This window comes from Pithys albifrons, chromosome 17, assembly GCF_047495875.1.
Source record: "Pithys albifrons albifrons isolate INPA30051 chromosome 17, PitAlb_v1, whole genome shotgun sequence".
In the NCBI taxonomy this organism is placed as follows: Eukaryota; Metazoa; Chordata; class Aves; order Passeriformes; family Thamnophilidae; genus Pithys; species Pithys albifrons.
The window spans coordinates 666,465-691,828 of NC_092474.1; the positions used below are offsets into that span (position 1 = coordinate 666,465).

At 53.6% G+C, this 25,364-nt stretch overlaps 1 protein-coding gene across 5 annotated transcripts in view; it reads left to right on the forward strand.

Annotated features, from left to right (window-relative positions):
• Positions 1–25,364, forward strand: part of SEPTIN5 (septin 5) — a 42,935-nt gene that overhangs the window by 4,519 nt on the left and 13,052 nt on the right. The window contains exon 3 of one of the 5 annotated variants that reach the window (XM_071571785.1): positions 17,534–17,597. The exons of 1 other annotated variant lie outside the window; for it this stretch is intronic. In XM_071571785.1, coding sequence (XP_071427886.1) covers positions 17,583–17,597 — 15 coding nt within the window. In that variant the 5' untranslated portion in view covers positions 17,534–17,582. Of the gene's footprint in view, positions 1–17,533; positions 17,598–22,992; positions 23,039–23,614; positions 23,956–23,991; positions 24,087–25,364 lie in introns of those variants that run through there. 3 more of the 5 variants (XM_071571786.1, XM_071571781.1, XM_071571783.1) reach the window with 3 other exon arrangements.

The window sequence follows — 25,364 nt, forward strand, 5'->3', positions numbered from 1 at the left end:
AGGTGGCTGTTCTGGGATGGGCAGGGAACCTACTCCTGGGCACTTGGACTTTTTTTTTCATCCCCCCTTCTTTGCTTGGCTACTTGGAAAAGGGCTGTAAAAACAGGTCAGCACATGGACCTCGTGGTGAAACGGAACTGCTGGAGAGCTGGGCAAGGATCTGCCTCCTGCTGCTGCTGATGCCTCTCTTCAATTATTTATGCTCCAAATGGTTGAAAGGGTTGTGAGGGCAGGGCAGGGGAGAGGTTCAGCCCTCGGTGCAATCTGCAGTTATGAAGGGGAGAAGTGTGTGTTTCCTGCACAGGGATTTTTGTCCCTTGAATTCCCCCGCCCAGCTGCTTGTGCACAAATCCAAAACTCTGCTGCTCTCCTCTGAGTTGTGCAGGGCTGTTCCAGGAACATTAACCAATGTGTAAGTTTGACAGATGTCAGGGCCTGATCTTTGCTGACATTAAGGAAGTAGGAACAACCTTCACTTAACCCCAAGAGACACTTGTGACACTTGCTCAGCTGTGGGTTTGCAGCCTGCTGGGGCTTTGCAAAAGGCAGCTCACAACTGCAGAGGGGAAAATGTTGCTGCCATCTGAGTGAAGGAGAGACAGTCCCTGGGTGCTTTTAGTCTTCAGAGTCTCTGAAAACCACTTATGCTCTCAAAAATGTTACTGGCTTTGTGCTGATGCTGTTCTTCACTTGATGGTTCTAGCAATAAATGTAAGGGGGGTTATGTTATGGGAGTTCCCTGGAAGAGTTGAGGAAAGGCAAGTCTAGAGAGGGGAAAAAATTGATGGTGTTTACTGTCTTCTAGGACCTGTATTTCCCAGTCTTAGTTTCAGTCTAAGTTGCTTTTCATTAAATATCCAATCAGATGGACATCCTGGGACTGCAGGGGTGATTCCACCTCAGCCAGCTGGTTGTTGGCTGTGCCTGGCCAGGCTGGGGCCCTGCTGTGTGTCTCTAGAGCTTTGCCAAAAGAGTTTTAAATGCTCAGTCCAAGGGGTTTCCCTGGCAATTCTGGGACTCCTCACTGCCTACAGTGGTGGCTCCTGTAACCATCCTGCAGTTTCTCTCGTGTGTGCTGAAACCAAGCCTGGAGAGCTCTGCTCCATCTGTAATTCTTGAGGCACTACTTGCTGGGATACCTCTTGGCTAAGCCAAGGGGGTGGCTCTGCTGTTGTTCCTCTTCTAGTTAGTGGCCTCTGTGGTGTTTTTTAATTCCTGGATAGCAGAGCATGAACTGGAGGACACATTCTTTGCTTACCTGTAGAGCTTTTCTTGCCTGACCAACACTCAGCCTTTGTCCTCTTCTTGCCCAAAGCAGAGATTTCCCTGAGACAGTGAAACCACACAGGATAAACCTCTAGTACTCATAAAAGAGATTAGTGGCATCTCTAATTGTGTGTGACTTCAGATTTTTGTGAAGTGTATGAAGTTGTTTGATGGCATACTGGACTGATTCCCATAAGGGCTGGACTTTGTGTGTGCAGGCGTGTGTGTGTCTGCAGTGTGGTTAGCCTTGAAGCACAGGAAAGATGTTTGTCTGCTGTTCAGCATTCCTTGGCTCCCAGAGAACTGTCCCCAGAGCTGTGAAGAGGTTTGCAGTCATCTTGTTCCCACAGAAGCTTTCAGGAGCTGGGTTTGTGTGGGGGGCATCAGAAGAGCTGGGGTCAGACGTCAAACTGTGCTCCTCCTCAGGATGTGTGTGGGCTGCTGGTCATCCAGGGCTTGGGCTTCCTGGAGCCCTCCCTGCTCAGATGAGCAGTGAAAGGTGGCACCACTGAAGGTGTTGAGGGGAAGGATTGGGATGTACCCACAGGGGCTGAGCTGCAGGAAGTGGAGCAGATCTGTGGCTCCTGACTAAAGTGAGAGTCCTCTTTGTTTTGAGGGCTGAATAAGCTGATATTCTTAATTCCTTCTCTTTTGTATTTCCATTGCATTAAGTGGAATCTCTTAGGGCCTGCTAACATTCACCTCTAGACTGCTGTCCCTCCCCTTGGGCATCACTCCCAGCCACTGCCCAGGTGGTTGGTACCTCAGCAGCATCACAGCAGCCACTGCCAGGGGTGCATGGGAGGAGAATGTGCTGGAAGGATGCAGGGACTGGCTTGCTAATGAGCAGAGCTTGGGTAAGCGTTGGCCAAGAGCTGAAGAGGAAGTGAAACCCTGCACAAGCATCTGCAGGGGTTTAATGCCAAGAGAAGGGGGAGAATTGTTTAGTTTCTGGCTTTAATACAGCTGTCCACTCCTAAAGTCAACAGAAAAAAGAGAAGTTGAGGCTGAAGTTGAGCTCTAGAAGAGGGATGTGTCTGTTGTGCAGGGCAGGGATGCTCAGGATGGCAGAAACCCCTCTGGACACAGCTGTGCAGCCCCAGCCTGCCCTGCATGGCAGCCAGGGCTGAGGGAGGCTCAGGGCTAACACGGGAGGGCCCTGGACTTGGTTCAGGCTGGCCCAGGGCTCTGTGGGGTGGGAGCCAGTGTAGTGGTGTGGCAGCAGCAGTGGGGAGCCCTTAACAGAGATTAACTCCCGTTTTTCACTCAGCTCAGAAGTCTGGGCTGTCTCTGCACAGTGGCCCTGGCTGGTGGCAGTAACAGCACCACGTGCTTGCCCTGGTGTGACTCCTGATGGAGAGAGGGGCAGGGCAGTGCCTGGCCCGGCCCTGTGCTGTGGGAGACCTGAGCTTTGTGCAGCTTCAGCCCTTTGCTCTTCCGTGAGATCTTTGGGAGTGCCCTGTTTGTCTTGAAGCTTGTTATCAAGTGTGTCCAGGGCGTGTGGAGCTGGGATGGCCCGAGTCTGCCTGACCCCGCCCGAGGCAGTTGGTGCTGCTCTCCCAGAATGACTCCGGGAAACTGGGAGCTGGGAGTGCAGGCTGAGCAAATAAACCACGGGATGGGGAGTGAGAGCTGCTGGAGACGGGCCATGAGGAGCGAGCCCAGCCCACTGACCTCTGGACGTTCCCAGTGCAGAAGCAAGGGAGGGGAGAGAGATCCACTCAGCCAGTTTGTGGGAAAAGTCTCCCAGGGCTTGACGTCTCCCTTCGCTCGCTGTGAGGCCAAGCCCGTGGCAGTTCACATGTGCTCAGGGCTCTGACGACTGGGTTTCATTATTCTTGCATTTCCCTGGTGTTTGCAGCTGTGTGAACAGACACAAGAGAGCACAGGCCAGGTCTTTTACTGCTTTGGTTTGTCTTGCAATTATTTTTTAAGATCACTTCCCAGGCAAGTCGCTTTGCCTTCGGCCTCCTGTGATGTCTCCTGGCTATTTGCTCAGTGTGGGAACTGTTTTAATCCCACCTGGTGCACTGGGCTCGTTCCTGCTGTGATACGTACACACATGGAGTGTCTTTAGATCCTGCAGTCTTACATCCACTTTTATTTTCAAATAAATTACATACTACATTAATTATATATTCAGGTGAAACCTGAGTCACAAAGTCATCTGCTCTCTGCCTGCCCTACATGCATGGCCCCCTTGGCTGTGCTTTCTGTTTAGTTTAAAGCTCTCCTGAGTCTCTACATTAAGGGATATGAAGTCCTGGAAATGTGGATAAGCAGTATTGGAAATGCCCATCTGGACCAATAGTAATTTCCCTCTGCCCAAGGCCTGCTGTAAAAAGTGTCAGGAAGATTTATGGCTTTTAGGATCCTACGGGTTCTCAGAGGCTCCTGCTGCTTAGAGAGTCTGGTGCCAGCTGGGATCAGACAGTAATGGGAGAAGCATCAGTGCTCAGGAGCTGGTGTGTGCCCTGGTTTGTAGGCAGTGGGCTGAATCAAGGCATCAGGAGTTAAAATTTGAGTGCTGCAGCAAAGCCCTGCTGCTGTGGGTGCCCAGAGCAGGGTTGTGCCATCGGGGCAGTGCAGGTGCTGCCCAGCTCTTGCCTCCCAGTGGTTCTTGCAGCCCCAGCTCTCAGGATGGATTCTGTGATGCAGCCAGAGCCTGAGCTGGAGCACACAGAAGGGAAAGTGCTCATGTCTCACTTCCAAAGTTAATACCTGTGCTGTTTGTCTGCTTACTTTGAAGAGTTTTCCTTCCCTTGAAAGGAGCCCTTGGCAGAGTGTGTATTTATGAGGGAAGTGGATATCAGAGACGACAGTTATTTAAAAGGACTTGATGCTTTTACCAAGCAGTTAATCCAGGCACATGCTTGGGAAGCACTCCAGGTTCACTGAGCAGCTGAGCACTCTGGATCAGCTCTAGTCTGCTGGCAGCCCTGGGGCTGACACTTCAGAGGCTCAGCCAGGCCCACGGGGATCAGTGAGTTTGAGCCATGTTTGCTGTGCACACCCCAGCAGTGTCACATGGATCTGTCTGGGACCCTGCTCACCATCACTGTGCAGCAGGAGTGTGTCCTCTTGTCACTTGGATGAGCCTCACCTGCCCTGCCCCACCACACTGGGCTCACACCAGGTTCACAGCACTGGACTTGGCAGCAGTTTGAGTAAACCAGAAGCAAGTGGATGGAGCCCAGCACTCCTCTTCCTCAGTGCCCGCTCTGTTCAGCCTGCCAGTCCCTGAACAGAGAGGCTGCATGCCATCTCCGAGCTGTGGGATGGCATTATTTGCAGCAGCTCTCATTAATGTCAGTGAAAGCCTTTCTGTTTGAGGTGGTGGGGCTGGTGCTCAGCAGCTGCTCGGAGGTTCCAGCCAGTGCCAGGCGTTTTGCTGCCTCCTCTGAGTGCCCCGTGTCAGCTGAACCTCTCCCTGCGCCTCCCGTGGTCGCCCTGTCATGGGCAGGTGTCAGGCAATGGCAGAATTGTTCTCTTGGTAAACAAGTGATGGTGTTACTGGAGCTGCCCTTCATGTGGCAGCAGTGCAGGGTGTGCATGGGGTTGCTAATGAGGGATATCATGGGGCTTGTTAGTCTGAAAGCTTAATGACCCATCTTCTGGTTCTTTGTGAAGTGCGTGGGGGCTTCTTGCCCCGTGCTGTTCCTGTGCTGCATCTTGCTTGGCTGTGCTTGGCACTGAACTGTGTCCCTGCAAGGGAGACCTCACAGCACAGATATGGGCACTTTGGAGGACTCAGATCCCATTTATCATCACATTAATGACAGTGGACATCCAGGAGATGTCTGGAGGGGACCACAGCTTTGCTTCCTCAGACATCCTGTGTATGCCTGAGGGCTGAGCTGATTTGTGGCTCCAGTGAATCCATGTGTATTGGGTACCCAGAGCTTGTCCCTTAGGGGTTTAGGCATTTTCCTTCATGAAAAATAACCATTTTCCTTTATTATTTAAAAAGATCATTGGAGCATCCACCCACCTCTTGGCTGGCATCCTGCAGTAATAGGCCAGCATGTGTTTTCTCCAGCAGAGGAAGCAGATTTGGCTTTGTATTCTCAAGGCAATGGTTTATACATGAGCCTGAAAGGAAAAACTGATTTCCCCACTTATGGCAGATTTACACCAGGAAAGAGTCCCATCAAAATTTCTTAAAACTGGGCCATGAATTTGGCCTGACACTGTTGATTTGATTTTGTACAGTGGGATTAGTCTGTTCCAGAGGTGTGCAGGTGAGGGAGCATGTTCCCTTTGGCACATAAAACCAGACCTGCTTTGTCCTTGCCCTGTCCCTCAGCACTGAAGGTTAGAAATCCTCATTTTACAGATATTTCTTTCCCTTCTTACACCCTTGAAACTGGAGATAAGAAGGGACAGACCTTGGTGTAGTCTGAGAGTATGTGAGGCCCCTGTGAACTGCAGGGGCAGCCACATCCATGGGTTAAGCCAGGTTTTTGGGGGGCTGGGGTCACAGTTTGCCAGCTCTGGACAGAATGGTGTGACATCCAGTATGTCTGTGAGGGGGTGGCTTGTTTCTGACAGGCCTGCAAGGGACAGTGGGACAAGATGCCACATAGAGAACAAATCCCAGAAAATAATTCCCAAGAGATCACTGCTTGGCCTGGCAAGTCAGAGCCCAGGCTGGAGCCCAGGCAAACCCTCCCCATTCTGCATGGGGCATTGGTTCTGGGCTTTGCCTTTGCTTGGGGACAGTTATCCTCAGCTTCTGAAAGCACATAGAGGTTTGACTGGCTGTGCTGCAAGTCCCCAGAGCTGTTCAGGGGTAGCTAATCTGATTTTGCACCCTGTTCTCATGGAAGGGCTGTGAGTGCCAAATCCCTCCTGGCCTGCTGTGGCTGTCACTTGAGCTGACATTGCAGGGGTGCTGCTCTCCCCTCCCCTGCTGACTGAGCTGAGCATTCCTCATCCTGCCTCCCTCCTCTGCCTTACCTGTGTGGCTGTTTCCATTTCCTTTGGGGTGCCCTGTAGGAAAACAGTCTAGCAAATGCAATTGTTTCCACTCCATTGCTTCCAAGTTCTTTCTAACATTGCTGTTGCTGCCCCTCGTGTGTCCAACAGCCACAGCGTTTGCAGTCAAATGACTTTCTGTCTTGTCTAATCTCTTCTTTAATCCAGTTTCATTCTGACTTCTAGAAATCCATTATAATCATTTCAAAGGTGGCATTTTCATGAACTCTGCTGTTCCAGTGCCTGCTGTGTTAGCATCTCCCATCTTACATCTCATGCACTTTATCACTTGGGTTATTTTCAGGAGGAGCCCAGAAAGAGATCTATGAAATCAGCAATATCACTGAAAAATCCACGGGAGGGAGGATTCCACAGTTACCTGTTCCTTCCAGTCAGGATGGTATTAATGGGTTGCTGATAACAGTTCTGCTAAAGGGCAAGTCAATGACTCTGACTGGAGAAACTTTGCAGTGGAAATCAGGACTGAAATAGCAGCAAAGACCAGTGCCACAGTGGTGCTGTCTACAAAGAACAGATGTTATGGGGAGCCCAGTTTGCCCAGTGACTGAGCTGTGTCCCTGAGGCAGGAACATTCCTTGTTCAGCTTGGAGCACTGACCTTTTGTTAGTGATTTCTCTGTCGGTTTTTCAGGGGAGAAATTGTTATCTTAAGGTGGAAAGGATTTTAGGAGGGATGGAGCAATATGATTTTGAATGTGTGTCTTTTAATGGCCCTCTGCAAGATTTAAGGCTTTGGTCTCTGCCTCCAGTCCAGCTGGATGCTAAGCTTGTTCCTAAGCCTGTGATTTTGGATGAGGAGAGAGGCAAAATGGCAGCCTTGAAGGCAGATAATACCATCCCTGAGACTTTGTCAGGACAGTGCCACCCTCCAGGTCTGTCCTGGTTGAATGGGGTTGCCTGGGCTGGCCACAGTATTTTATATTGACTTATCAGTGATGAAATTTGCCAGAATGGCAGAGTTGGGTTGTAAACCTTGTGCATTTTTCTGAGGGAGGTCACAGCAGCAGCTCTGGTCTTGTTTCTGGTGTGAAGCTCAGTGGGGCCTTGGGCCACAGTGCAGAGTTATTGAGTGTTTGTGTGGTGAAGGTGTCTGTGGAGCCTCTCCTGGGCCACAGCTCTGCTGTTTCCCTCTGTGCCAGCCCAGAGCCGTGGGCTGTCCCTGCCCTGAGTTAGGGGGGACTCCTTGCAGTGCCTGAGACTGTTGGCATGTTCTGGATTAACCAAGGAGCTGACACATTTCTCTGGTCTGGGTTGGTGGTGTGGAGATGAAAGGCAATAGGCTGAAACTCAAGATTTTCCACAAAGGCCTCTGTACAATATGATTATTTTAAAGGCAAATTTTTTAGTTTGCAATAATGTGAACCAAGAGCCAGCCCTCTTTAAGTACAGATGAAAGTGCCCAAGGCCTTTGAAGCTGAGAGGAGCTTGATACCTCCCCTGTTTTTATAAATTTGGCTCTGGTGAGCAGCCTTGCCACAGCTCTCCACCTCCATCCCTCTCGCTGATCCAAAGTGCTGTGCAGCAGGAGCTCTCTCCATCTGCCATGAGGAGCTGCTGCTGCTGCTGTGGAATGTACACACCTGGTGCCAGGCTTACAGTTGCCTTTCATGTGTTGTGGTCCACGGATTAGGTCCAGGAAAGGGGTTGGTGAAGGAAAATAACTGTGAAAATGCTGCAGGATGTGTGTTCCAGGCTGCTCTGAATGGCCCTTTCATCTTTGCCTCAAAAAAATCAGCTCTGTGGAAGGATCAGGGCCATCTAACACTTTGGTTTCTTTATTGAAACTGAAACTTCTACAATGCTGCTGCTTTTTTTAGGGACTTTGTTTGGCAGAGATGCTCCCTTGTGAAGTAGTGCTCTTAACCTCACCTACCTTGCTTCTTTTGAAAATTGTCCTCTTTATCCTCCTTCAAGCCCTTCCTTAAGCCCCCCCTGTCTGGCAGCAGCTGGTGGGGAGTCCCTGTTTATCAGGGTGGCCGTGCTGCTCCCCGGCTGCTCTGTGTGCCTGGCGGTTGGGTTTGCTCTGGAGCACAAGCCCTTTGTGGCTGGGATGGCCTCTGTGCCCCGCCCTGCACTCTGCCCAGGGGATGTGCTCCCTGGGAGCCCGTGGCTGGAGGCAGTCCCCTCTCTGGGTGACAGATGCGGGGCTGAGAGAGGGGCAGTGCTTTGCCCTGGGGCTGGGTGATTCTGCATCCCCTGTGCTGCCTCTGCTTCCCCCAGACTCGCACAGGCTTTGCTCTTGGAGATCTCTCCTTACCTTTTGCTGTGGGGATAACTGAGGCCATTCTTGCCTGAGTCCTCCTGGGCTCAGCTCTTTCTGGATGTGCCAATGACAGCAGGGCAAAGAATTTGAGAGAAGTGCAACGAAGCAGCTGTTTGCTGGAGTGAGGACATCAGTATGGACTGGGCTCCCTGCAGTTTGGGAGTGGGTGCTTTCACCTTTAAAATCCAGCTCTAAAGCTCTTGCAGAAACAGTGAAATAGGATCTGCTCCCAGGGGAACAATTTATATAGTTAAATCTATGTATTCCTGGAAAAGGAAAATAAAGCCTTCATTTCTGACTTCACCAGGGCACCAATGTTCTTATGTCTGTGGAATTCCTTTGCATAGACAAGTCCTGGGAAGGGAGATTTTTCTTGAATTAGGTTACTTAATGTTATTCTTAGTATAGTAATGTTTTCACAGCATCTCTTCCATGTCCTCAGGTCTTGCTGCCCAGAATATTCAACAGTCCCTCAGTGGATCTTTCCAGCCTGTAGTTTTGGAAAACACAAGGTGTGGTTTTATATGTTTACCTGTACCTTGTTTGTGAGTTCCTCAAATACAGCACAGTTGGATTCTTTTTAAGCTGCCCTGAGTGATGCCTTTGCTTTCAGTCTGATTGGCTTTTGCCTGCATATTGAGCAATTTAAAAATAAAAAACCCCACAGAAAAACCCCAGCATACAGGAAAACTGTGTCTGCATTAGTGCACACCTGCTCTCACTTGCAGGATAATTCACCTACAGTTGTTTGCAGACAAAATGTCTGTCCATTCCTGCACACAAGGAGCAGTTGGGTATTGGAAAAGAATAAAGCTGATAGCAGGCAGGATTTCCCTACAAATGGTATTGGTGAGGTTTTGGGGGGACAGAGGACATGGCTCAGAGCTCCCCAGGGTGTGTGGGTGAAGGGTGAAGAGCACCCCCCTTCCTCAGAGCCTTTCAGCTCTGGATCCTCAAGGGCTCAACAGGCACTGCTGGCCCAGCCAGGGCAGGTGCTTGCAGTAAAATTCTCTCTGCTTCAGAGGTGACAGAACTGAGGCCCAGGGTATAACAGCTCTGTCTGGAGGCATTTCTGTCTGGAGGCCATGAGTTTTAGGGATACTTGGCATACTTTGATGAAGGAGCAGCTCCGCTCCCCTGTGAGTCAGTCACACCACAACTAAAGCTTCCCAGAGGCACCTGAGCCTCAGGATTCCCCTTAGCCCAAATGTTCAGCTTCAGACCTGCTCCTTCCCTGTGGTGGTTGGTGTTTCTCAGGGCAGTGGGTGTGGAGCATGCCCTGCTCCACTCATTGCCGTTGGAACTCTCCCATCGGCAACTCGCCGGCACTGCCGTGTAGGAGGCCTGTGGCTCCTCATCTCCCCAACAAGGCAGCCTCTCTCTTGGGCAGCTGCTTCCTCCCCAGGTCCTCACTGTGCTGAGCAGTTCTGCTGGCACCTGCCCGAGTCACGGGTGTGAAGGCAGAACTGGCAGAGAGAAGCTGGTGAGGACAGCCTCGCCTCCTCTGCTGAAACCTGTGCATCCCACAGCATATTCATTCCTGGTCTGTGCTGAAGAGGAGCCACCTCTACAGCCCAGGTCTGTGCCAGGGGCTCAGAGAGATTCCTTTCTTTGGGGCCTACTGCTTCTAGAAGTAAGGCCACAAGTAAGAAAGCTCTTGATTTCCTAGTGGTTATGCTGGTCAGTGTCCAGGGCTGGCCTCTGGCAAGAGGCTGGGAGCAGAGTGCCCTCTGGGAGAAGCAGTCATGCTGCACTTCTGCTGCTTGGCCCCAGAGTTGCCCTGTGATCCAAAGAAACCAGCACAGGACTGGCAGTGCACACAGTCCTGGGTTCCAGCCTTCCATCTGCTTGAGGGAAGTCCTAAAGTGATGCAGCATGGGATCCACAGCTGCCCTTGGGCATGCTCTGCCCCTGCTGCTCTATCCACTGCATGAGCTCCATCCCCCTGTGGTGTGCCAGGCACTGCTTTGTCCCTCCCTGCTGTGGCACTGGTGAGGCCGTGGCCGTGGGCTGCAGCTGGACTGGATCTCAACAGCGTATGGGTTGCAGCAGCTGCATTTGCTGACAAAATGGCCCCATCCAATGGCTGCCCTCCTAATGAGACTGGGAATTTTGGAAGAGGCACACAAAACCTTAGTGCCTTCCTGTGTTGAGCAAAACCTGGGGTGAGGGGGAGAACCCATGACTGTGTAGGAGGGAGCTGAGTGCCAGCAATGTCTTGGCCGTTGCTGCTTGAGGCACTGCTGGGTGCTGTGGTCTGCTTGGAGCTTCCAAGCATGAGACACTGATTCATCTGTGGTCAATGTGTTTTTAAAATAATGCCACTAAACTGCCAGTCTGGTTTCTCCTGGCCAAGTGTGACCACTGCAAGGCTCTTGTCCTGAGACTTCCCCTGTGCTGATGACCTGAATTTTCATCTTTGTTTCTCAGTCTGTTTCCTCAGGCATTGGTACTGCCTGATCCAGGTGAGAGTCCTGCTGCCACCAGTACACCAGTGTGGCCACTTGTACAGTGGAGACTGTGGCTGTGCTGAGGAACAACCACAGAGTTGTGGTGCTGGTGCTCAGTGCTCTGTTGCCAGTACAAACCATTTCCAGCACTGTGTGTGGGGAGAAGGAGCTGGGCTGCTGCCATTGAGGGCCAGCAGCTGGAGCTGGGCACAGGGTGGAGCAGTGTGGCTGAGCTTGTCTGACAGCACCAAGATGTGATTTCTTCCCCCTGCTCTGCCTGGGTTTGGATCTGGGGAGCTGGGGGTCGAGTGTAGTCCCGTGCAGCTTGTGCCATACCCAACTGTTAACTCAAAGCAGTTCCTGCCAGGTTCGTTCTTGCAGGGGAAGGAGGGAGGGTGGAGGGTTCGGATGGCAGCCGACTGGGAGGCAGAAATAAATGAAGTGTTGAGCTCTTAATGGGGAACATGCTCCATTGGTGTGGGTTTTCCTCCCCACCCATCCACTCTTTTTAATCTGTGGCACAGTCTTGAGAGCACTTTGAGAACGGAAGTGATTTCAGACTGGAGGTGACCTCATCCGTCTCCAGCTCTGAGGTGGAGCAGCATTTGGAGCCACAGCCAGAGCTTCCTCTGCTCTTTGAGCGACGCAGGCGAGGGGCTGGGGCTCCAGGAGAGCCCTGTGCCTCCTGCTCGGGGCTCCATGGGATCCTCCCTCCTGCACTCTGCCAGCCCCCTCAGTGTGGGTATTGATGCAGCTCCAGCCAGCTGAGGTCCCGTCTTCCCCAGTCACCGGGATTTAGGACTGGCTGTGCTGTCTGAGATGTTGTGCTGCTCTCTGCAATGGCTGTGACCTCTGCAGGGAGGGGGCAGGAGGTGTCAGGTGGCCCTTCTTGTGCTGGTGGAGACAAGGGCCCCGTGGAGGAGCAGCACCAGTGCTGGGAGAGCCAGCCCTGTGTGTGAGGGAGGGGCTGTACCTGCACAGGGGGCTGTAACGTGGTGCTCCCAGGCCCCACCACTGAGGGGGCTCCCCCCTGCCAGGCAGTACAGCTGTGCAAGGGGGTGGAAAGTGGCTGATGGCTGTGAGGGGGTTTTATCCTTCTGGTATTGTCTTTCTACATGCTACAGTGGGGGAAGTAGGAAGGAGAAGTCAAAAAAACTGAGTGCAAACCACACAGCTGTCCAAGAAGCCTTTCTGAAAGTGTCACACATTGTAGCAGTGTCCTGCTGAAAAGTCCAGGCCTGTCCTGCAGGGTGCTGAGCTGTGCCTGGCTGGAAAATGTGCTCAGTGCAGTCGAGGGTTGGTGGGGGAGGGTGCTGAAGGCATGTGCTTGGATGGAAGAGTCCCTGTGGGGTTATTGGTATCTGAGGGCCCTGGGGGTCAGTGGGAAAGGGGATCACAGCCCTCCTGGAGGCTTTGCTTTTTAGGAGCCAAGATGTCAGTCAGAGATCTCGGGCTCTGGAGTGTGGGATGGGAGTCAGTGAGGTTTTAAGCTCCAGGTCCGGGTAGTGGCGAGGAGCTCAGGAGACCACAGGCTGATGCTGCTGACAGGAACTACCAGAGAATTCTCCTCCCTGACATGGCAAAGGGCCCTTCTTCCTGCTGCCTTGATTTCTGCTGTTTTGAGGTGGCCAAGATTTTCTCTTGCACAGTTAGAGCCAGGAGTCCTTGGACTCTGCCAGTGTCCAGCAAGCCCAGCTCTGCCGTGGCTGCTGGAGCTGATCTGCCAGGCACAGCTCTGGACTTCTGTAAATGTCCATGTTTTCCAGTAGGGATGGCTTCCAAGTGCTGTCTCAAGCCATGTGGGAGGGTCCAGCCACTTCCCTTTAAGCCCAGCTGTCTTCTGGCCCCAGCTCAAGCTAAGAGATGCTGGGCTGTGGTGGGCTATGGGTGAGATGTGACCAGGTCACAGCCTTTCCTAATGTCCCTGCAGCTGTGTGGCTGTGGAGGGAACTCCCTGTAGCTGGGTAGGCAGTACAGGAGGGGGATAAGTTCACTGAAGGAATTTGCTTTTCTCTTGGCCTCATCCCAGGGAATATCAAGACTCTTACTTGGAGATAAATTCCCCTCCCACCACTGCTAAATAGGGAGAGTTTAACTGTTCATGGGATCTGGCAAGAGACTTAGCCCAGCCTTCCTGCCCCTCTTCCCTGTTGCACTGGGAGCAGGCCCTGGAAGTGGATGCTGTCATGACTATGTCATGGTGAGGACAAGAATTTACAGTTCCATCTTCCTCCTTCCTGCCTCAGAATTGTCTCCATGCCTGTATGTGATGAAAGAAGCTGGAAGGGCATGGACAAGGGATCTGGTTAAAAAATGTCTCTTTTTTTTCTCTGCTCAGCATCCCACAGCTGTGCCCACGATACTGGAGCACAGTGGCAGGTGACTGGGGCTGGATGGGTGACAGGAGAGCTCTGCCATGTCTTGGAGGAGTGTGGGTCAGTGGAGCCCCAAGGGAGGTTTGTGCCACTGTCACTGGTGACAGGGACATGGTGCCAGCACTCGCCACCTGGCGGGGCTCAGAACTTTGGCAGTGCCCTGCATCTGTGGCCTCCTGTGTGTGAGCCCCAGCAGCATCCCAGAAAGGGGCCGTTATCCCCAAGCCCTGCCTGTTTCCAGAGTCAGGAGGGCACAATAAAGATGTGTCCTGGCAGGAGCCTGGAATGGGCTCGTGTGCCAGGAACAAACGAGGCTTTGTACTGGGCGCTGCTGTCAGTGGGAGGTTTGTCAGCTCTGGGGCTGGGGTGGTACCACGGGGCTCTGTGCCAGCCCTGCTGTGCTGCCTGGGGCCTCCCCCTGGGTCAAGGCAAACTGGCAGCCTGTGGCAGGGTCCCTGGTTCTTCCTTTGCTGTGGGAAGTCTTGGCAGCAGGTCCCTGGCTTTGCAGGGTGGGCTGGGCAGTTGCAGGAGGCAGGACTGTCCTGGCTTCTCGGGCTCAGCAGCCCTGAGTGGCCTGAGGCTCTGTGTGCAGGTTGTGTGTGCTCTCTGCAATGCATGAAGATCCCAGGAGCAGCCTCAGGGTGACTGGGACAGGGCTGTAATGGACCAGGATGGCAATGTCACTGGGGCTTTGAAGAGAAGTGTCTCTTGGGCAGAGTTCAGCAGAGCAGGGTTGAGTGGGACAGCTTGACAATATGTGACAGCAAAGCAAAGGCAGATTGGAGAAGAGAGAGAAGCTCTTATCCTTGGGCTGTTACACTAAATAACACACATTACAGGAGGATACACTTTGAAGAAAGCTCTTTTCCAGCTCCTGAGAATGGAGCTGAGGTCTGGCTGCTCTCCTGCCTGGCTGCAGCATGGCTGTGTTGGTGTGGGGCTGAGCCTGGTGGTGCCTGCCAGGTGATGCAGAGCTGCCTCTCCAGAGAGGCATGGTTGGAGGTGGAGTAATAAAAACCGCAGATGGGCAGAGAAGCTGGTGGTGGGATTGATGCAGCAGGACAAGATCATGTTGGGAAGGATCCCCTCCATGAAGCTTTGAAGGATGCTCTAGGATTTTGGTTATGTGGCAGTTTTGTCCAGCTGGTTGCTGCTCCTGCAGCATCACAGTGTGTTACTGCTGCTGTGCTTGGTTCATGCTGTGTCCTGATATTCCATCCTTTCTCACCTAAGAGCACTGGTCTCCAGGAACACTCAGTTCTGCTCTGTCCAGGCAAGACCAGGAAGGTTTTGTTGTGAAGGAAGAGAGAACTTAGTGCGTGTTCTGCTGCTCTCTGCTGTGGTTACGAGTCTACCACAGGCACCAGATCTTCCAAAGGGAGGAATATGTGGGGGGAATTGCAAGGCCCAGGGGCAGGCTGAGAGGAGCATATTGTCTCTTCTGGCTCTGAAAAGATGTGTGCTCAGAGAGGAAGCAACAGCCACAGGAAAAGGGTAGTTGCCGAACACAAATTGCCAAGAATTAAGCAATCTGTTTTATAGTATGAAACCTCCTGTTGAGCAAGAGGACTATTTTCCCTCCCAAGGCAGGTGTGACCGGTAAATCGAGGTGGCAAAGTCCTCCCTCAGTTCAGCTGCCAGGCAGGGCCAATATTTCTTTAGCCCTCTCCACACAGGGTGTCCCCAGTTTTTATCTCTTTCCTCCTCCTGCTACTGTTTTCAGAAGCTGCGTAGACTCCCAGGCTACACTCTGCCATCTTCATCTCCACTCTCTGCTTTGTGCTTTTGTGCCTGTCTGGGGCTGCACAGGCATCACTGGCACATGGTGCTCTCTTTTGGGGTAGGTTGGCCCAAGCATGTACATAAAAATCAATGCATGAAAAATGTGTCTTGGTAAAGATTTCTTTGCACAGCATGATATAGAAAGAGAGCCTGGTAGCTGTTAATTTTGGGATCCTGGCTTATCAGTGGCAGATTCCTTTTGGCTTTGTAGAGGGCAGAGCAAGAGATGTGGCAACAGCTTTGCCGACTCCTCCTCTGCAGTGGTGCCATGTGGAACAGTCAGTGCAGTTGTGCTGTGTGCTGGGAGCGAGTCCTCTGTGCCTGCAGGGAGGGGACCTGTGGGTGGGTGGGTGTATGATGGAGCTTGGTCACAAAGCCCAAGTGGGAGGGCTGCTGTGTCTCCCAGGTGTGAGGTGGGTGAATTCAGCCTCTGTCCCAACTGGTTGGCTGTTCAGTCCCTGTTTGCTCAGAACAGCAAAGTCTCTCTGGAGGCCTTTGCTCTGTAGCTGCTCCTGTGAGCCAGCACATAAATGGAACCAGATGGCACCATCTCAGTGGTTAGCAGGAATCTCTCACTGCTGCAAACCTGCTAATGGAGTTTGGGGCTGGACTGAAGCAGACTGGGCTGCTGTGCTGGGGGTGTGTGTGGCCCTCAGCTCTGTGTTGGGGTGCCTGTTGTCACCCCTGTGTGGCAGCAGCACTGTGACTGCTGAGCCAGCCTCCCAGCCCAGAGAGCTGCTGTGTGTCCTGCAGCAGCCTCAGACAGGGTGTTATCTGGGTGCCACAGAGCCAGCAGGAGCTGTCAGTGTCCATCAGTCTGGGTAAATGAGCCATGTGGTCATTCTGCTGTGAGTTCCAGACCTTGCAATTCACACCTGCATTATGGAAGGGCATGGGGAGCTCTCTGGTATCCAGCACAATCTCGGCCGAGACTCTGAGCCAGACAGTTCTTCATCCAAGGTCTTTTGCTCTCTTTCACTACAAACTCAGACTAACTAGTCTCATTTTTTCCATACTGGTCAGCATCTATCTGATAAGGAGAAACAACACTCAGCAGTTACTCTTAACTATGGAAGAAACTTTGTTTAAATTCCCTTTGACAGTACAGTTTGATTTAGATGTTCAGTGACTTGAAGTTTTCTCCCATCATCAGAGCATTTAATAAAATGTGAATCTCCAGTCACGCTGAAGGGCACGGGGAAGTGGCAAGTTGTGCAGCAAAGGTGTAACCAGGCTTGGTGTTTGGGGAGAAGGGGAGGGAAAGGTGTTGGAGAGCATCTCTTGATTCCCTTTTTGATTGTTCTGACGGCTCCCCCCAGGCCCGGCCTCGGCGTGTGTGCTGGCAGGGTACGAGGAGCTGGTGTGAGCACGGGATGGCTGCACAGCCGCAGGGAGGTGGGGAACAATCCTGGCCCCGGCTGCCTCTCAGCCCTTACCTTTTATTCTTCATTCATGCAGCAAACTGCCAGGCCCTGTGTCTGCCTGGCTGGCCCCACAGCTCTGTTTGGGGCCACAGCACAGCTGTGCTGGGACCTGTGGGGCCGCCGGGGCTGTGACACCCCTTGGGCACACCGAGCGGCGCTGCCACCGTGCAGCAGCAGCCTGGTCCGGCACAGCCAGCGCTGTGTGCCCTGTGCCAGGCTCTGGGAAGCCCAGCCAGGCCACAGTGGTGGAAGAGGCACCGACTGCTCAGCAGCTGCAGTGTCTCAGGCCTCGTGGCCTGCGTGCCTGGCACAGCTGGGTAACACTCATCTGGCTCTTGGTGGGCAGCCAGGAATGGGCTGGCATAGACTGCAGGGGAGAGAGCCAGCTGCAAGCTCCTGAAATCTTCCAAAAGGCTTCTCAGAGCCCCTTCCACGGGGCAGGCAGCAGTTTGGTGTTTGCAGCCAGGTGCAGGGTAGAAGTTATCCAGCTCAGGCAGCAACTTGGGGCAGCTGGAAGTCTTGATGGTTTGCACTGGAGAGCTGTGAGATCTGTGCTCTGCATGGACTCAGGACATTGCCCTTGGAGAACACAGTATGTTACAGGGCATAAGAGATCAGAACTGACAGACTGTCTCTGGAAACCCCAGTCTGTACATCTTCTGTGAGGGGGATCTGTGGAGGAGTTGTGAATCCCAGCAGGGTAACTCCTCTGCCATCCTCTGTCCAGTGGAGCTGATGTGTCTGTGCATCTCTGCAGGTCCTGGGGCTGCTTGTGCAACCATCAGGGCTTCAGGCACTAGTAGGGCTTCCCAGAAAGCCACTGCTTAGTGGCAGGGGAGGACAAACATCTTGTATGCTCAGTGAAGATCTCTGTGGATACTTCATCTGGGCACACACCCCTTCCCTTCTCTGGGAGCTCTGAGACACAGCTGTGTTGATCTACCCCAATTTCATCATTGCTCCATCTCTTCCTCAGGTTTCCTGCAGGAGGGTGTTATGATCTTTTTCTGAGAGCACCTCCCACCATGGCTGAGAATCAGGTACGCTTCTTCAGGCCCCGCCCAAAAGGAGTGTTTGCACCACTGCTCATAAATAGAGGTGTGCTGCAACCCCAGCCACAGGATTGCTTATTCCTGCCGATTGGCTAATTGCTTCCAATTGCCAGCAACACTCACTGAATGCACGCTGTGATTTCTGTGTCACTCGGGGAGAAGGGACAGGGTGCAGGTGTGGGAGGGAAAGCTGCGTTTGCCAGGCTGAAAAGGACAAATGAAGCACTCAAATCGTCACACAGTTCGTTTCTGCTGTTTATATTGAACCAAGAGCAACATCCAGGGGAAGAAGGGAGCAGAATTTCCCTCTGAGTAATGCTGCTGGATTGTGCAGGGGAACTGCCAGCCAGAGAAACCATCGGGAGGGGAAAGGAAATGGAGAGGGAATCTAATTATCCATCCGCAGAGACAGAGCTAGTCCTGACGCTGGGCCCAGCCTTCAGAGTGATGTGGGCAGTGACGTTTGCACAGACTGTTTTTATGGCAGGGCTGGGAAATGGGCTCCTGGGGGTCCCCTCTGGGATGGCAGATGGTCCAGCACATCCCAGGGCGTCGGGTAGGACTGGAAGCCACACAGCTGCTTTCTCTGGGAACAGCCCCGCGCTGGGCGCCGCGGGCAGCGCTTTGCAGCCGGGCACGGCTGTGACAGCCGGGGGGAGCTGCACAACCTGTGCGGGTACAGAGGGAGTGCCTGGCTCCCTCTCAGCAGGCTCTCTTGGTCAGGTGGGCTGGTGCTGCAAGCCCGGGGGTAAGGGGAGGAAGGTGGAGGTCCCCGTGTGCCTCTGCCATCTCAATATGCACAATGACTGTGCTTTGTGTTACTGTGACTGCACAGGGGCAGCAGACAGCAGGGAGGGAGTGTGGGAGGCTGGAGTCTGGGGGTCTGAGCACTGAATGGAGACCTACAGGAGACCCCCGGGAAGGAGAAGGTGCTCACAGAGGCTAGGGCTGGCTTTCTTCTCCTTGGGTGCCTCCCAGGACTGAAGGTTGCTGTTGAGAGCTGCCTTTCCCCCCTTAACTACTGGAATTAAAAATTATTTGGTGAGCTAAGAGTGGGCTTATTTTCCTCTCTTGTGGGCATCAGCTACTCCTAAAGTTATGTTAATTGTAGCTGGGAGATCCAGATAGAGTTTGGGAGCTGTCCCAAGACAGTTTGCTTTCATTCTCCCAAAGCTGTTTTGGGAGCCTGCTGGGAGGACAGCTGGATTCAGACCTTGCAGACCTGGGGGTATCTGTGAGATAAGTGAACTGGGGATGAACCAGAAGCATCCCTGCTTGAGTGAAGGATCCCTTTTCCCGTCTTCTTTGTCCACTGCCTCGCTGTCCATGGTCAGTGCTCAGTGCAGTTAACAGGTGTGGTGCCCCAGCCTGGACTGTCCTCCTCGGTGCTGCCTTTGGATTAACTCCCACTGGACCAGGCATGAGTGTCTCATGGTGCTCAGAGGTTGTGATGTCCTCTCCGGTTCAGGATTCAGCCTCTCTGGTAGACAGGCCTGATCCTGCATCCCTTACTCATGTGAGCAGTCGTCTCTATTTCTAAGGGACTACTCGGTGAGTAAGGATCGCAGGATTGGGACCACTACCTGTAACTTAAACTGGACCTTCTGTAGGATCCTGTCCCCAGCCTTCTCCTGTTCATGTATGTTAACATGCATCAAGAGCTTCCAAAAGTGCTGATGCTCTTGTCATTTGGGTGGAGAATCTGAGAAGCAGTGCCCTTCCATTTCAGAGGATAAATGACCATTATATTCCATCCACTCCTACCAAACAGCTCCCAGCCCAGCCAGCTTCTGTGCCATGTGTACCTGTTTGTCTCCCAAGTGTTGCTGTTCCTGGCTTCCCAGGGCTGGCAGGGTTCTGCTCTGCCTCTCTCTGTTTTTCCCAGCTGTAGCTTTGAGATGAGAGGCTGGGATTCTGATCTGTGCTGCAGAGCTGGAGGATGAAGCAGGGGGAGAGATGAGCAGCAGCAGACCTTCCTGCACTGCTTGGTTTCTCCTCCTCTCTGAACAGGCTAAATTTGGAAACCTCTGCCCTGTGCTAAGGTTTTGAACGCGTTAGCGATTGGGGGTGTCAGAGCCTGCGACCCCGCGGGAGGCAGGGGTGACCTGCACGGTGCTTTCTGTGCCTGGGCGCTCCCGGCGCAGACACGGCCCTGCCGCGGGAGAGCTTCTCCCTCGCGTGGAACGCGCCGGTACCGCACGGGCGGGACAGGGCAACCCCGAGCGGCTGCCGCCAGAGATGCAGCCACCTCCTCGGCTGCCCCACTCGCTGCTTCGTGCACATTATCCTAAGTGAGGAGCTGAGTGTGTGAGGAGCGCTGCGAACTCGCTCCAGAGCGAGTCACGAGTTTAAATAAGCAGGAGGCAACTTAGGATCGCTGGTGCTTTTGGGAGCTGGAAGTGGAAGCGTGACATGAGTCACACAGTGCTTCTTGGGAAGCAGGAGGCACTTCAAGTGGATGCAGGGAGCACAAATGCCTTTGAAATGGAATTAGATCGATTTCTGGAGGGATTAGGTGGCAAAGCAGCAGTGATCCTTGAGCAGAAATTAAAGCTTGACCTGTGGGGTAGGTAAAAGAAAAGACGAGCTCTGGTTGCTGTATTGTGCTTGTGGGGATTAATGCTGTGCTTTGGGCTTTCTTCATTTCTGGTCTGGTATCTTCTTTTCCCTGAGCATCAAAAGAATGAAAGCTGCCTAAAGTGTCGGGGCCCTGATGCTCCCAGTAACCACTCACATAGAGCTTTGCTTGCAAGTTCAAGGTTAAATTAATCATCAGAGTGTAGACCAGCAAGGTGTTTTCCCTTGGATCAGGTCAGCAGGAGCCTCAGGGTGAGTGTGCAGCTCTGCTGGTGATGGAGCAGCAGAGTTCAGACCTTGTGATACCCATGAGATTCTTCTCTCTGAAGTCAGCACTGACTTCCCAGGTAGTGGGAGAGGAGGCAGCAGGAGGACAAGGTGGGAACTGAGCCCTGGAGGTTCCCAAAGCTCTGCACCTGCAGGGAGGATGCCTACAGTTCCTCAGCCTCCACTGCCCTGGTCCAAACTGGGAGTGGTTTTACTGCTCCCATTCGAGTTGAGCAGACAGGTCCTTTGGAACTCCCTGTCATCGTAGAAAACAGCCAGGAAGAAAAGTTCCCTTCTGTGGGGAATACTGAAAATGGCTTTGTCTGCTTCAGAGGCAAATGCTGTTATTATGTGGCTGTGCTGACCCTGCCAAGCCACGGACATGCAGTTTCACAGCTCTCCTGCTCAGGCCAGCCTGGCTGGGTGCATCCCTGGTGGGACCCTGTTGCCTGGCTCTGCAATGCTCAAGAGTGTCTGTGTGGATCAGGCTGAAGATTTTTCCTTCCATGACATGCTCCTGGTTGCTCACCAAGGATGGAGCCAGAGCACTGCAGTCCCTAGACCACAGCATACCTGCCAGAAACCAGCTCCCCTGCAGGTGGGGGACCTCTCTCTGGACAAGGAAGACCTGGTCCATGAGGTGGGGTGGACTTGGTGCATGCCAAGCCTGTGTTGCCCTTGCTGACTGTGTGGCAGGTTGGGGTCAGGACAAGCTCTGCTCTGACAGTCAGAAACCTGGACTCTGCAGCCCATCTCACTGCCCAGTGCTGCTGCCTGGAGAGGAAGAAAACACTTCTGGTTTTGCTCTAGATATTCAAAGGGCAAAGGTTTTCCCTGCTGAGCTCTGCTGCACAACACACATGAAATGTCCTGTGTGCTGTTTTTGCTCTCTTAAGGATGTCATACATCAGATTTCTTGCTGGAGGAACAGGACAGGGTTTACACTGGACATTTCCAGGGGCTGTGTGGAAAGAGGAGTGTGATGAGGACAGGGGCAAAACAAGATTGGCTCGTCTGTTTGCACACAGACCAGCCTGAGCCAACAGCTCTGGGTGTGTCATCCAGCACATCTGAGGAACATAAAGAGTCTGTCATTTATGATTTGGTGACTCTGAGGAGGCAAGATGAGCATCTCTAGGAGGGACAGAAAAGTCTGGGACCAGTCGACTGTCCTTCAGCATTTTGGAAGCCACTGGCCACTTATCCTTAAGATGCTCTGTGTAGCCAAGACCTACTCTTCCTGATTTCTTTTTCTCATCTCTCTCAGATCTCAGGCTGCCTGACTGGAATCCCTCCCTGACTGGCAGTCCTGAGAGCATGTATGATGTGTGAGAGCTCAAGGCACTCGGGAGACAGTAGTTCCTTGTTCCTCTCTGCACTGTCAGCACAGCTCCTGGGGCCATGAACAACACTGTGGTTTTGTCGCAACCAATTCGTTGTTGACTTCAGCTGTGATCCCAGCTCAGAAGAATGCTCTGATTTGGTGCAGTGGGCTCGTGGGGACATCGTGCGTCTCCATGTGTGCTTAGAAGATACTTGTGGTTGGTGGCCGTGTGGCCTGTGGCCCTCAGCCAAGGGTTTTCCAAGCCATGAAATTCATGGGGATTGGACAGTATTTGCCTGCAGCTATTGTGGTTTATGGTGTAGGACTGGTGTGAAAACTCCTGTACTCTCAAGTAAGATGCATCTTTGGTGTGCCACAAGCCCTCGCTCTCGCTGCCCAGTGCAGGCACCGCGATACCATCCCTGATCCTCACTCATGTGCAAGTCCTCCAGGCAGGAGAGCAAGGATTAGGTGTGGAGAATCTAGAAGGAAACAAAAAAAGAGGTGTCATGACTATGGCTTGGCCTACCACTGGCCTAGGAGAGCAGTGCAGCGTTGTTGGCTCCCTGAAGAACAAAGCAGTGCTGCAGAGCAGGGGCAGAGCTGCTGAATGGGGACATGTTCTGAGCAATGGCAATTCCTGCCACACCTGGATCTCAGTCCAGGCCTTCTGCTTAGCTGTTACATGCAGAAACAATTGGGAGCAATTTAAGGCTACTGCTGGCAGAGCAGGGTGGTCTGGAGAGGGGTTTTTATGCATGTGATGGGACAGCTGCTGTATGGTGGGAGTTGTCCTGCTCTGGAAATGTTTTGGAGTTCTCCATTTATATGCTATATTTCTAAGATCTTTCCATGCTCACCCTCCTCCAGACTTCATGCCACTGGACCTGGTAGTGACTCAGTACATTGTATCAGAACCTGCTGTCAGACAGACTTGGGGTGTGTGGAGCAGGTCCTGGTTGTGGCCCGAGGGTGACCAGCACAGGCCCTGCTGGTCAGGAGATCTGTGGAGCCACTGCCAGAGACCTGCAGTCCCCAGAGAAGCAGTGGGAGCTCTGGCTGGGGGCAAGGCAGGAGTGTGGCTGAACATGTCCTTCCCACTGGTAAGCAGAAAGCTGCTCAGGAAGCCGTGTGGCAAGGGACAGGTTCCTCCAGCACCACCGGTGCTGTCATCTCCTGACACTTCATTATACATGCTGTGGTATTAACCCTCCAGTTGGTTTCTATGACTGCACAGAAGGGTGGAAAGTAGGTCTTATTGGTAAGTTCAGAATCCAGACTGGATGTTTAAGTGAATTTTCTGGTGTGCTGAGCTGTTGTTGGGCTGGGCTGGTCTGCTTAACAAACACACAGATACTTTCTTGTTCAGAAATGTCTTCAAAGCTTAATTGGTTGCTGTAAGGTCCAGAGTACCTCCAATTTGCTATTCCAATTGGATTCAGAGATGAGGCTGGAGTAGAGTCTGGACTAGACAACAGATGAACCTGCACTGTGTGGAAGCAGATCCACATCAACCAGGACTGCGATTTGGGGGCTACATTTGGGCCCTGCTTTTCAGGAGCATTCTGGACCCTTGAGACCTTCACCCACACAGTCAGAGTCAGCGCATTTCTGCTGGGAGCAGCTTTCCCCCAGCAAACCTTTGTCTCGGCTGCACCAGGCAGGATATCTAAGAAATCCTCCAGCTGAATAATAATCCCATCTGTCAAGCGGAGCCGGCCAGGGCAGGGGCAGCATCCGGTGCGTGCACAGCCCCTCGGCGGGACACTGGCGGAGCGACATCGCGCCTGGCCCGCGGCCGCGGTGGCCTTTGTGCTGTCCTCGCTCGCAGGCTCCTCCCGCGGCACAGGCGGAGGCAGGAAATCCCGGGCAGCTGCCTGGGAGCCTGCTCGCCCTTCCTCGCCTCTGCTCGCCTCTCCTCCTCGCCTCGCCTCGGCACCGGGGCGAGCCGAGCGGGCGCTGCGTGTGTGTGCACGCGTGGGCGGGGGGGCTGCCGCATGGATTTAGCGAAGGCTGGGAGGGAACACATGGGTTGGGGATTTTTTGTTGGCCCGCGGTGGCTGTCCGTCCGTGCTGCCAGCCGCGGTTATGGATGCGATCATTATCCAGGAGCGGCTCGTGGAGCGGCTGCTGTCTCCCCGGCCGCAGGCACAGCGGAGCCACCCAGGCAAGCTGAAGGTACAGCGATGTATTTATAGCGCTGCGCGATCCGGGGAGCAGCGGGGACACGAGGGGGGAGGATGGTGCCCGAGCAGACGTGTGCGGCACAAGATGAGCCCTCTGAGGAGCAGAGGAGCGGAAAGACGCGGGTAAGGAGGGATCGCGGGCACAGAAGGGAGCAGAGCAGCCCCCGCGGGGGCCGGGCCGGGGGGCGAGCGGCACAGCTGCGAGATACCCGGCGTTTTGGTGTCGGTTTTGGTGCAGTGATTCCCCTCTGAATGGCGTTTGTGTGCTCGGCGGGGCTCGGGGCAGCAGCCAGCGCTGTGTGTGCCCACACGCAGTCCGGATTGTGTTAATTAACAGCACATTAATGCTGTGCTTCGCTGGCCGCTGCTGTTCTCTGCAGCAAATGCTGGTGGGCGAGTGGTTGTGCCGGGACTCCGGCGCTCGGCCCGGGCCCGAGGCAGCAGATGTCGGCGGCAGATGCCCCAGGGGCTGTTTGTGTTACGAAATTACGCAGCTTTGTGCAGTGAAAGGCAGCGGAGGGTCTGGGTCCCCTCTGGGCCTGGGCTGGGCTGGTTCGTGCAGACGCGGATGTGGCGGCCGAGCCTGGCCGGAGGAAGGGCCGACCGGGAGGAGCTGGGTGGCTTGTTCTGTGACACCGAGAGGGCCCTGTCCCCCTGCAGAAGCGCAGGCACCAGGATCCTGGCACAGCTCCTAATTTATGGGGCTTGCTCCAGACCTTGATACAGGGGCTGTTCTTCACATTTGCTGTAGTCCTGTAGTGTTTAGCCCATTAGAATATACCCAGCAAGGACTCATTTATCCCCTGGCTGAATGGAGAAGTCACGAGTCCTGGGTTGGTTTAAACAGCACGTCCACCAGAGAGGAGAGGAGGGAATCGGGAAGGACTGGAGCGATGGAGGCTGTGTGGTGTGCCCTGCCTGGGAGGTGCTGACAGCCCTGCGAACACCTCGGTGCTGGGGTGGCTTCTCCTCTGAGCAACAGATCACAAATGTTTCTACCCCACAACAGGAACAGGCTTGGACCCACCAGGGCTTTGTTGCTTGGCTTGAGCTCCCTGCCTGGAAGCCCTGGCTACCTTGGCCGGGTGTTGGAGGATGTGAGGATGTGACATGTTGCTCTCACGTCCGGTGAGCCAGCGAGTCTGTGCTGAGGAGAGTACGGGCATGTTCTGCTGGGCCTGGCGTGCTTTGGTTTGTGACAGGGTCCCAAAGATTGGCCCCAGCTCTTGGTGGCCTCTGCTGTGGGGCGTGGGGCACGTTCCCAGGCAGTGGGAGCAGGATGGCAGCAGGAACAAAGGCAGCAGCATAATGGAGCAGGCGGTGGGGAGAGGGGCTCCTTGTGCCAGAGTGCTGCTGGCTCTGCTGGCCGGGGCCCTGTCCCGACAGCTGGGGCTGGCACGG